The 12,275-nt window shown below is 56.0% G+C and overlaps 1 protein-coding gene across 2 annotated transcripts in view; it reads right to left on the bottom strand.

Moving 5' to 3' along the window:
- Nucleotides 1–3,277: 3,277 nt before the first annotated feature.
- TNNT2 (troponin T2, cardiac type) overlaps nucleotides 3,278–12,275 on the bottom strand; it is a 12,339-nt gene continuing 3,341 nt past the window's right edge. The window contains exons 3-16 of one of the 2 annotated variants that reach the window (XM_009281882.2): nucleotides 11,624–11,634; nucleotides 11,482–11,499; nucleotides 9,965–10,021; nucleotides 8,822–8,857; nucleotides 8,504–8,525; nucleotides 7,482–7,542; nucleotides 7,225–7,341; nucleotides 6,792–6,869; nucleotides 6,529–6,639; nucleotides 6,005–6,114; nucleotides 5,462–5,552; nucleotides 4,943–4,983; nucleotides 4,222–4,227; nucleotides 3,278–3,574 (exon numbers count right to left, since the gene is read on the bottom strand). In XM_009281882.2, coding sequence (XP_009280157.1) covers nucleotides 3,526–3,574; nucleotides 4,222–4,227; nucleotides 4,943–4,983; nucleotides 5,462–5,552; nucleotides 6,005–6,114; nucleotides 6,529–6,639; nucleotides 6,792–6,869; nucleotides 7,225–7,341; nucleotides 7,482–7,542; nucleotides 8,504–8,525; nucleotides 8,822–8,857; nucleotides 9,965–10,021; nucleotides 11,482–11,499; nucleotides 11,624–11,634 — 808 coding nt within the window. In that variant the 3' untranslated portion in view covers nucleotides 3,278–3,525. The remainder of the gene's footprint in view (nucleotides 3,575–4,221; nucleotides 4,228–4,942; nucleotides 4,984–5,461; nucleotides 5,553–6,004; nucleotides 6,115–6,528; nucleotides 6,640–6,791; nucleotides 6,870–7,224; nucleotides 7,342–7,481; nucleotides 7,543–8,503; nucleotides 8,526–8,821; nucleotides 8,858–9,964; nucleotides 10,022–11,481; nucleotides 11,500–11,623; nucleotides 11,635–12,275) is intronic. The other variant, XM_009281883.2, reaches the window with a different exon arrangement.

Genomic DNA, 12,275 nt, shown 5'->3' on the forward strand with positions numbered 1-12,275 from the left:
AACTGATGGAGCCAACGAGGGGCTCCACATCCCCGTCTGGTGAGACACACTGGGCCCTGGCAGCATTTCAACTTCAAGAGCTGCTGCTCCATTGTCCCGCAGGTCCTTGTGGACCACTGCAGCTACATCATAGACCATAATGCTGGTAGCCTGGGCACATGCATGTGCTCCTTGGGATGTGCATTGGCCAGGTGGCCCCAGGACAGCAGTCGCAGAATCTCCTGTGCTGTCCAGAGCATGCCTGTCTAATGTGACCTGATCAAAGATACGAGCAGGCTGTTTCTATCTATAGTGGTAGTGGCAAGACCAGGCTCTACAGTATCTGTATTTCAGCTTGGCTTTGACTCTGGGAGCAGTCCTGGGTTTTGAGTGTGCCTTACACACAGCTCTGGTTTAGCACAATCACAGCCCAAAACATCAGCTCAGCATTTTGCCAGCACCTTCTGGATAACAAATGCATCCTCTTTTGCATCCATTCCACCACGTGGGGACACTGGTACCCTGGGGAGCACCTTGGCATGGGTTTGCATTGACAGACCATGAGGTGCACATGCTTGTGAGACCTGGGCACAGGTCTTCAGGGGTCTGGGCTTATGCAGTAGTGTTGGGACACTCGTGCTGAGTGCCGAAGCAGGAGGCTTTGTACCCTGGGCTGGCAGCAGCCTCTGGAGCTTTGAACGCTGGCCAGGACATTGGCACCACTTTGGGGAGGGCAGAGGCCTTCTGTGCCACACCATACTGTAGGACATGAGCCCTGCATTGCACCCACCAGCACGCACGCCTCGCTGCAGCACCTGCCAAACGTCTCCGTAGAGGAACCAAAATGATCCTGGCATCCTGCACTGCACAGACTGTGTGGGACACAACCTGATCCCTGTCCGGTGCTTTGGCTGAGAGACCAGAACTGTGCCTGAGCAGACACTGGTTTCACATGCTGTGCTCCAGAGTGGTGCTGCACAAGAGACTGCTCCTCAAAGGACCACAGCATGGAGGATATTTGCATGCTATGGCAGAAGATGCTGTTCCTCTGCAACATGCTAGAGGATGCTACACCTCATAGCTCCTGGGAAAAAGAAGGGATGCCTTGCTAGGGAAGGGCAGAGCTCTCTACCCCTCATACCATGCTCCAGAGGATGCTGGTGCTTTGATCTGGCATCCAGAGGTCCTGCTGCCCATGGGGACATTGAGACCACACAGCAGTGCTGCAGGACACTAGTACACTGCAAATCTCTACAATGACATGGCACTGCAAGGCTGTTAGCACCCTGCACAACCCTCCGAAAGCTGCTGCCAGGGGTCCATCACTCTGCAGCGCACAGGAGTGTGGCCAGTCCCTGGCCCACTGCACTAACCCAAGACTCAACCACTTGCAAAACTCATGCTATGCTTGGCAGGATGGGGACAGCACTCCTGCACATCAGAGCTGCTCACCAGCATAGAGCACCCTGCAGCGCGCTTCAGCAAACTTTGACACAACATACTGCACCGTTGCAATTGTCACGCAGCCCATGCAACACTTGGGATGATGCCAGCACCCTGTAAGACCCCGAAGAATACCCCAGAGCACTCTGCCATGTCCCAGAGGATTTCTGCATCCTGCACCACGCTCTGCCATGCCTGAGCATGGCAGCAGCTCACTCACCGTGGAAAGCCACAGACACCAGTGGAGACGGAGCAGGGGAGAGTCGGTGGCTGGGCTGGGTGCTGACTCAGCTGTTCTGGCACGGCTGTGCCACCGAGCACCGGGTGCAGGGAGGGAGGTGCCGGGCGGGGAGGGAGCACGCAGGTTTCAGCCCCGGCGCACACAGAGCCAGGCTGGCAGGGGGCCAGCGCACTGCTGAGACAGGCAGTGCTGTGGGAAGCAGGGAGTGCCTCTGTACCCCCACCCTGGGCGCTGCCAGCCCCAGGGGACGGGCAGAACGGCTGCAGCACCGCTGCGCGGCACCGGGCACCAGCACTGGCAGGGCTTTGCCTTTGCCTGCCAGAAAGGTTTTGAGGGTGGACCTTCAGAGCCTGGGAAAAGGGGATATTTTTTTTCCAAGCCAGACATACCTTTCTGCCCCGAGCGCTCCTCTCTCTTGGGGCCGTGCATCAGGCAGGGTGGAAATGTCGCTTGCTGGACCTTCACTCAGCCACCCTCCAGGTATTTCATGTCCAACACTGCCACCCTCCCTAGCTCTCCCCTTTTGTCCCAATAAGGGATCAGGTTCATTCCTCCACACCTTTTTTTTGAGGAGGTGGATGATAGGGGGCTGGTTGCCCTCCACTTGCTGCCTCACTGAAACTGAGGCTTCCCAGAGCCCTGCTCCCCAAAACCTGATGGCACATGTTGAAGTAGGCAAAATAAGTCGTCATCCAATAGGCAGCACAAGGGATGAACCTGCAGGATGCCCCTGCGTCACTGGGCCTGGGATGGGGAGGACAGGCAGCCCCAACAAGAAAGGAGACAAAATGTCTTGCCACGGGACAAGAAGCCCTTGATGATCCACCATCCTTTGCATCTCCCAGCCCTTCCCCACTGCTCTGGAAAAAGCCTCACAGCCTGAATGCTGTTGAACAACAGCAAGGGACAGCTTGCCCTAGGAAATGGTCGTGCAAGCCTGGTGTCTTCTGCTGGCTGACAGTCCAGATCCATGCACCAGGAACACTCGGGATTACACAGCCAATGTGCCCCCGTGGGCATTGCATGTGGGAGCATGCTACAGAGATGCCTACAGCTAGATGAAAGAGATCTGCACCCCTGAAAGGACAGATAAATGGTCTCTCCACACTGACTCATCTCAAGTCTTCGTTGCATGCTGTCAGAAACACACAGAGGAGGCAAACACAGTTGGTCTGGGCCCTTTAGGAAGAGGTGGAAATAGGAATGAAAATGGCCTGGAAGCAGGGTTTGTGACTAATCCATGGACCAAGAGGCTTGGAAGCAGTGCCCCTATCCATGCTGTCCCACAGGGCCAACTCTGACACAGAGAGGAACGAGGGGGGCTCTGGTACAGCAAAAGCAGGAACTAAAGTGGCCATAACTAGGATTGCCCCAAACTGCAGCAGGAAAAGCAGGTCAGACCACTGAGGTCTGTTACAAAACCTCCCAAGGACTGCAGGTATGAGATGCTGTGAGGCAAGGGGACATGTTATTCAGGAGGTCCTGGATGGTTGCTGCATCCTCTTGCACCCCATGGAGCAGGTGTGCAACTGGGCTTGCTCAGTCGAGCTCTGCTGGGACTGTCCTGTGCCTGTTTCCTCTGGGCTCAGAGCTTTGGGATGGAGACAACACCCGCACCCCCTCACCATTCGCTTTATTTACAGACACAACATCAACTGGAGGTGCGGAGCTGAGAAACGGCACCTCACGAAGCATCTGCCCACCCAGACAGTGCTGTGCCTGCAGCAAGGTCTTTGCAAGCTCTGTGCAGTGGGAGGGCAGGTGGGCGCGCGGTGCAGGCTCCACGACGTGGGGAAGCCAGCTGGTCGGCCAAAAGGCAATACACCTCTCTGTGGCTGAGCCTCCTTTGCCTTCTGAGTCATCTATTTCCACCGGCCGCCCACCATGGTCTTCCCACGGGCAGCCTTTGACCTGGAAGGGAAGCAGAAAAGCACGGTCAGTTAGTGACCATGAAAGGAGGGAGAAGGTGGGTGCCATCAGAGGAGAATTGGAGGCCCTGCAAAGAGGACTGAGCCATCTCCGGTTGATGCTCACTGCCCTGTGGGGAAGAAAGTCTTCAGTTGCCCCAGGTAAAAGCCTGGGACCTGAGTCAGTCTGTGTGATTTGGGACTCTATGGGAAGAAGCTCATGCATTTTGCCAAGTGTTTCTAAGGAGCTCCAATTCCCTTCCCATGTTCCTCCCTCCCAAGGATCCTTCAGAGAAGAATCGATGAGTTGGATCTCCAGCTGTGGAGGGATAAAGACGGCTGCAGGATCCTTCTCCCAGGAGCCAGAAGCTGTGAAGCTGTTAGCCAGGACACACCACATCGCTCTCCTTAACCAGCATCAGGGGAACAGGCACTGCTCTGGCCATGGGACAGCAGAGATGAGGAGGCTTGCATGGACAGTGAAGGGCATTTCTGGCATGTCATCCTGAGAGTCACCAGCCCAGCTTTGGCTGCCAATTCTTGGCATTGCCTCCTCCCTCAGCCCTACTGCCAGCCTGATGTAAGCCCCAGTGTCCATGCAGCACACATGCAGGGGGAGACACACGGCACTCGGGAGACACCTGTACTCACCCTTTGCTGCAGTAACAGGCCATGTTGGGGCAGAAGAGAAGAGAGATTTGGTGTAAGCAGGTGGGGGATGCTGCTGACTGTCACGCGGGGCAGGCTGAGCACCTCTCATGCGAGATGGCAGGGTAGGACAGGGATGCGAGAGCAGCATGGTGCTCCCAAGGGTGGGGATTAAACACCCACCTCCACCCTCCTATGAAGGGTCCCCCAGTCCTGTGCAGGGAACATGGGCACGGGGACAGGCTCTCCTGTCTTTGTGGGGCTGCACAGCTCCCACAGCCCCTGGGATTTCCCCTCCTACACAAGCTGGGATCTCCAGCACCTTCCCTGAGATGCCGGGCAGAGCCACTGCAGGGATGGGGATGGCTGGAGGCTGGCAGGACCCTACAGGACGCAAAGCTCAATGTGCAGAGGTGGAGTCTCCCTGGGGTCCATCCCTAGCCAGTGTCTCTGGGGCAGGGGGAAGCTGGTGGAGGTAGGAGGCAATGGGGGTCTGTCAATGGGAGCAGAGCAGCACGGACTGAGGTCCCTGGGCCAGACCTGCAGGGCCATGAACACCGGGTACCAGTGGGACCAGGGGCAGGAGTGGGAAGGACAGGAGGTGGCTCTGCGAGGGTGCAAGAGAGTGAGGATACACACAGGGAGCGAACTGGGGCCAGGGGAGCAGGGAGCTGGAAGGACAGGAGGCATCGAGGAAGGATGCTCAGCCTGCCCAGGGACTTACACTTTCTGGTGGTCACTAACGCGGTTTCGGAGGACATTGATCTGCAAGAGAAACGCAGGTGGATGGTGAGGCCTGGCAGCATGGCCCATGCCCAGCAGGGGATGAGGGTCGGGGCAAAGGTGCATCACTGCTCTCTCTTCCCTAGTGGTTCTTGCACGGGGCTGTGATGTGCAGCACAGCGGGAAGCCTGTTGCGGTGCAAAGCACACGTCCGCAGGAGCTGGGAGGTCACAGGGCCACCACACAGACCCTTTCAGCAGCTGCCATATCCTCCAGCATTTCATAGCTGTGCGCTCAGCCTCGCCAGGGTGGCCAACAACAGCTGGGAGGGTTGGTTTGATCCTCGCTCATCTCCAAAAGGGAGGCAGATGTGGCTTTGCTTTCAGTGGTGCAGAGCCTCTTGGATGTTTGTCACCCCATGCACAAGTCAGACAACCCACCTCGTCTCCCAAATGGGGAGCAGAAGGAGCAGCCAGGCACACAGAGGGTGAGCAAGCTCATGGAGGACCTCATGGCTCACCTCGTATTTCTGCCGCTTGAACTTTTCCTGCAGGTCAAATTTCTCAGCCTCCAGATCGTGGATGGTTTGCCATAGCTCCTTGGCCTTGTCCCTGTGGAAGAGCCGGCTGGTGTTAGTGCAGAAAAGGGATGTGGCTCACAGGGAGCTCACTGCAGGGCATTGATGCCACCATCTCACCTGCTCCCCCAGGACAGGTTTCTGCAGGCTCTGTGCCCAGCCGGGGATGCATTGGCCAGTCCCACGCGGGGCCCGAACGCATGGATGGGAGGTTGGGACACACGGGGACACATATGTCCCACGCATGTGAGCATGGCTCCCTCTGATGGCCGGCGCTGTCAGCAGCAGCCTGGCAGTGGTGGCCCGGCAGAGCCATGAGCCCATGTTCCTGGTGGGGTGTCACAACCCATTTCCCAGCTGTGCCATCACCCTCTTGTCTGGGCTGCAAGCCTCAGGCAGCCCACCCCAGCCCAGGATCCTGCCCCAGGAGGTGGGACCCAAAGCAGAGCCCCTGTCCTGGACATCCCTCCTGCAGCCCGTGCTCACCTCAGCTTGTCTTCGTTGAGGTGGTCGATGTTCAGGGGCTTCCGCCGTTCGCTGAGGATCTTCTTCTTCTTTTCCCGCTCTGTTTGCTTCTTCCCGCCCTTTTTCTCTGACTGAGGAAACCATCAGTCCGTCGGAGGGAAGGAAATCTGCCCAGCTTTTGCTTTACCCCTATCCCCAGCTCTGCCCCCAACACCCTCTGCTTTTGGGACTCCAGAAAAACATGAGGTCCTCAAGAAAATTTTGGCAATAGTGGACAAGACACCCCCCACATCCCCATCCCTGTCCCTGAGGCAAGGCTGGACACATACACCCCCCAGCCAGCATGTGCAAAGCAGAGCTCTCAGCTCACTTTGGCCCTCTGACCACTGTTGTGACCCAACCATGGTGGCCTGTCTTCTTCTGCTTGTAGAAACCACAGCCTACCAGCACTGAGAACGTGCACGGTGCTGTGGGACCAGCCCATGGTTGAGCCCTTCCCAGGAGCACCGGTGGCTTCATTGCAACCGCCTGGGGTAAGATCACACCTTCTGCATGTAGCCTCCAAAGTGCAGCATGTTGGAGAAAGCTTTCTTCTTCCGTGCTTCCTCCTCAGCCTTCTTCCGGGCCTCCTCTTCCTCTTTGCGAGCTCTTTCTTCCTGCCAGGTCAGAAGAGGGTCAGGAGTGGATGGACGGAGACCTCATGGACCAGCTTGCATGCAACACACAGCTCGTGCTCCCCTGTGCTCCATGGACGGGCTTGTATTAGCCAAGACCAGCCCAAGCCCCCCAGCCCTGGAGGGAGACTCACGGCCATGCGGGCTTGGCGCTCCTTCTCCCTCTCGCTGCGAATCCGCTGCTGCTCTGCCCTCTCCGCTCGCCGCTGTTCCTGCAGGAGGAGAGGACGTTGACAGGGACACCCCAGGGAATCTGCATTCTCTCTGTCCCTGACCTCAAAAGCCCTGAGAACCCCAAGGACAGATCTGCTGCTCCCATGTCTCCCAGGAGAGCACATGGACCAGAGCCCACAGGGGAAGGTGCATCTCCATTAGGCACTGCAGCAGCCAGACTAGGGGCTTCCCAGGCACCGGGGTACAAAATCTGGCTCAAATCTCAGGCTCTGTCTTGCAGGGACATGGGACGTCTCTGGTCTTGTGGTCGAGACCGTGGGGAAAGGATCGTGGCTGTTTGCCCACAGGGGAGAAAGTGGCAACAGCGATAGAGTGGGAGGGCTGCAGACATACAATCCTGTCCTTGAGGGAGATGAGCTCCTCTTCCTCCTTCTTCCTGCTCTCAAAGTGGGCTTCGATGAGGGCCTGCAGTTCATTCAGGTCCTTCTCCATGCGCTTGCGGTGGATGTCCTGCACCAGATAGAAACGGCAGCGATGGCTACACTCACACGAGTGAAGCCCTCCAGGAGCTGCAGGGCTGCTGGGCACGGTGTGGAGGAGCAATGCGAGGGGAGCACCTCACGGGGGTTGACTTTGGGTGCACTACTCACATCAAAATCCAGTCTCTCGCCATCTGGGATTTTGGGAGGCACCAGGTTTGGCATGAAGACCCTGCAATCGAAGGTGAGCAGGAGGATGGTGAGCCTGCAGCAGATAGCTGGGACAGGACAGTGCCTTTCATCCATGCACTGATCTACCCAGCCCTCCTCTCTGAGCCTCGCAGTCCCCAGGGATGCAGAGTGAGCACATTTTGAGGACGGGGAAGTGTAATGCTGCTTGCTGGAGGTTGCCAGCTGGACAGCCTCAGAGGAAGACCTCTGGCATTCCCGGGAAGCACTCCAAGGCACCCGCATGGATGGAATAACTCTGCAGGCAACTTGGCCACGACCTTTGCCAGGCACCCTGGGGCTGGCAGCCACCCCACTGCTCACCCAAAAGAGCACAGAGGAACTGTGTGCTCCAGTGTGATCTGGCACAGGGAGCTGGAAACCATCCTCTCATCCTCTGTGGGCTTGAGGGAGGGCAGGAGATGCTCAGATACACATAAAGACACAAAGGGATGAAGAGATCACAGCTGAGGACAGATCTGCCTCCCAGACTGCAGCATCCCAGGGGTCCATGAGGACCCGCAGTCCTGGCAATGGTTCACGGCCCCGCTCCTTCAGGCAGGTGCTCCTGTCCCAGGGATGCTGGCAGTCATGCAAATGCCTGCCTCATGCCAGCCACGGCCGAGAAGCAAGATCCTGGCTGTGCCATGGACCATGTACCCCAGGCTGGGGTGCACACAGATTTTTTCCAGCTGCAGGGCCACAGGGCAGCTGGGCCTCCTCCAACGAGACGCAAAATGCTTCAAGACCTCATTCTCAGGGCCCTCTTCATATTCTACGTTTATCTGCCTGTTTCTTTCCCTTTTTTTCTCCATGTCCCAGTCCCCACCCTGCTTTCATGCTTTTGAGGCCTCACTGCCCCATGCCCGTTATGGATCGTGGTGCTAAGCCCATCACACGGAACCTCTGCCCTGGCACAGCTCCTAGTTCAGCCCTTGCACCAGAGAAAATGCACCAACACTTACTTGGGCTTTGGCTTCAATTCACCTGCGGGTCCCCAGGAGCAGGAAAGAAAGACAACGTTAGTGTCACAGAGGCGTTTGCTTTCACACCTTGACCCAAAACCCACAACACTGAGCTGAGCTACCCCTCTCTCCCAGCAGCACAGGCTGCACTGTGGATCATCCTCCAGCAAAGAGGCATGCAGTGAGGTGTCCATCTGTATGCCAAAACCCGAGACATGTTGATGCTCCTGGCTGAGCAGAAAGGCATTTGGTACTTCCTTATACAGGCAAAGGGACAGTCCCTCCAACCCCAGAGAGGAGTGAGGATGGATACTTCACCTTCCCCAGACTCCTGCTCTCGGTCCCCCTCTTCACCTGTGGAAAACACGACGCTTTGACTCCCGGAGGCCAGCCCTGCTGTGCACCATGCGCACGGACACAGCACGGTGGTTCAGCCAGGTTGTTCCCCGCTGCAAAACCCAGCTCCATCCCTCCAGGATGAACGGGGAGAGAGCAGGTCCCTCACGGACATCCTTCACCCAGAGACAGACCAGGAGAGCCCTAGGTCCTCTCCAGTAGGAACCCAGAGAAGCTTTGCTCAGGCTGGGAAAGCAGTGCATACTCCTTCTGTATTTTGGGTGAATTTTTTACCTAGGCAGCACAAAGCCATCCCTCCTGCAGGCCTCCTGCTGCCCCAGCCCTGGCAGAGGACGAGGCCAGGGCAGCTCTGCCCCATTTACCGCAGATTCTCTCTCTTCAGCAGCAAACTAATTCAACAGTGAAAACCCCAGTGGGGCCAGTGTCTTGGGGGACTGGGATCAGGACTGAAATGGCCAAAACTGCCCCTCCTCCATTCCTGCTTTACCTTCTCCTGGTGCTTTTGTTTCATCTTCTTGTTCTGTTTCAAAAGCCATGGGGAGAATACGAGCATCTGTGGGTGAGGGCAGCCACATCCCCCCAGCACAGAGGGGTCCCGGCACCCTGACTCAGGGAACATGGCTGGGATCTGAGCCTGCCCCACTAGCCATGACAGCACGGGGACACACGTCAGGCAACCCAGTCTGCTCCAAAGAGGTCTCATGAACTCCAGTGCTCTTTGGATGGTGAGACACATCAGAGCATGACCCCAGCTCTGGAAATGCCCCCTCTAAGTCTACGGGGACCTCTTGGTGGAACAGGCTTAACTCATTTTTGGCATTATTTCAGAGTGCTGGACACAAACTGTTTGATCAGCAACCAGCAGAAAACGCCATCATCCTCATGCTTGCAGGGCCAAGGCACTTGGTAGATCAGGAAAGGGCAGCTGAGTTTTGACATGTCTTTACTGGAAACCACAGATATGGAGGAGAGCTTCCCCTCTCTGCTACTGGCCCGCTGTCGCAGGCAATGCTGGGACATACCCAGACCCTGCTCAGCACCCCACCGAAGCGGAGCATGGCGCCAGCCGAGCCATGGGAGCTCGCTGGCGAAGCCACAACGCACCTTCTATCTTGGTTTCTTCGGTCTCCTCCTCTGCCTCCTCTACCTGTTCTTCCTGACCTGTGGAATAACGAGCAGCATGAGTCCAACAGCCACTGGTCCCACTGGCTCCCTATGGACCCCGGTATCAGGACAAATGTGGCATGGAGCCGGCCAAGAGAGAGACCTGGGGGAGACGTAGCCACAGGAGAAAGAAGCAGTGGCTCAGAAAGCAAAGGGCTTTGCTCTAACCTTTACCCAAGAGCTGCTCTCTGTGCTTGGGCAGGGCAAAAAAAAAACAAAATTAAAGGATTTATAGCCACCTCCTGGTTTGTCCCTTGTTCCCTCATGCTATCATGCTCTTATACCCCAGGACTGGGGGGGAGTGATTTCTATTGCTCTCCTCTAGCCAGCGAAGAACAAGACTGGCTGGCATTAGAGAATGTGCCTTCGGCACCTTCACAATCTTATTTATGACACTGTTGAAGCATTTTTCCACTGGAGGGAGCAGTATCCCCACAAAAGTGACGCCTCCATTGGCATCAGAGCCATGCTGGGGCCCACAGGTCCTGGGAAGACTTGTGGTCCCACAGCAAGAGAGAAGGAAAGAAAAAGAAGATAGTGAACCACGAGTGCATTTGGTTGATAGATGTAAGAGACAAGCCACAGGCACAGGAGCAGATACGCACAGCACAGCAGGGCAAGAAGTGGGGAGTGCAAGAAGCAAGAGAGAGAAGTGGAAGAATGAAAGAAAACCATTTCCCAACCAGGGAGAGGCAAAAGACACACCGACCCACGACATATTCACAGCAGCAGTGGAGAGATGACATAAAGAAAGGTGCAATAACTACCGTCTTCTTCCTCTATCCATTCTTCCTCTTCTGAGTCGGGGAGGAGGGAAAGGAATAAGTGCAGAGGTTAGTCGGACGCCACAAAGCTGTGGAATGTAGCTATGGCGTGCATGAGATGAGGACTCTAGCACTGCAGTGGTTTCCCCCTTGTGCCTCTCTTTGCTTTTAACGTTCAGGATGTTTTGCTGTGCAGCAGCCCGGGCTGCCTGGCAGTGCCCTGAAGCAGCAAGAGGCTCAATAAAACCCAGCTCCCAAACCCAGCCCCAAATGCACAGCCCAGCTGTGTCGCAGAGCGGCTGCGTGCACCATGGGGATTGCTTCTTCTCGGACTGAGGCAGTTGGAGGTTCATGCTTGAGCATCATTAATATTCATTAATATACATTCAGCTGAGGCTCCAGCTCCCGTTGAGTTATTGGGCTCACACCTCTGTCAGCGCCCGAGTCCAGCATTTCCACCCCTGTTCTGAGTCAAGGGATCACTCTGACAAAATAGGTCCTGAGAAAATTCAGACTGGTTTTGATCCTACTGATGTTTCAGGTGGAGGAATCTAGAACATGGTCTTATCTGCCTTTCCTGGTCATGACTTGCCCATTTCAGTCTAGGAGCTTACCACCACAACCCACCCAAGCAAAATACTGAACCAACAGCACTTGTCTCTTGGTCCTTGCAACCACCAGTGAAACACTTACCTTCTTCCACGTACTCCTCTTCACAGAGCACACGTGCGCATGGGAGAGAGGGAAGGGAAAGAAGACACAGATTATTGAAGTTGCTCTGATCATTTCTTAGCTTCAGCCTCGGGGCAGCTGCAGATGCTCCACGTACTCTTACCTTCCTGCTCCCTGCAAAGCACAACACAAATTTGCAGTTACAGTGATCTGCTGCGACAGGGCACCTGTGTCCACCAGTGAGGTCAAAGGGGAATTTGAAATTTCCTCAAGGCTGGCTCCCCTTTTTCATAGTGATGGGCAGGCTGCTGTGTGGCATGCTGTAAGGTGGCAGTGAGGACAGGACAAGACCACCCTGCAGTCTGCAGATAGCAGGAGCTGAAGTGCTCAACTGACACTTTGACAGTGGTCAGAGCACAACACCATTTTGCAGCTTGAGAAGATCGAGTGACCATGGCCTGTCATCCTAGAAATGGGCATCTCACATCCCACCTTTGCCCCAAAGTCCTTTCCTGACCTTGGGGGAGATGCAGTCTGTCCTTGGGTGTGCCCAGGGGACACTGGGCACAGGGGTCAGACTGATGGCTGAGACATGCGAATCTGTCATGGCATTTAAACATAAGAGAAGGATTCAGATCTACTTTTTCTGCTGGTGGATGAGAAGTAGGAGCTGTGTTTGGACTGATCCCTATAACCATGTATTGCAGATATTGAGCCCCTTCTCTCCAGGGTACACCTCATCGCCCAGCAGTCCTCACCAGCAAAAGTTGCCCTCAGATTTGGGCCTTGGGGATGCTCTGGATGTGGCAGGGGGG

Source organism: Aptenodytes forsteri, unplaced genomic scaffold (genome assembly GCF_000699145.1).
Source record: "Aptenodytes forsteri isolate BGI_AS27 unplaced genomic scaffold, ASM69914v1 Scaffold213, whole genome shotgun sequence".
Taxonomy (NCBI): Eukaryota; Metazoa; Chordata; class Aves; order Sphenisciformes; family Spheniscidae; genus Aptenodytes; species Aptenodytes forsteri.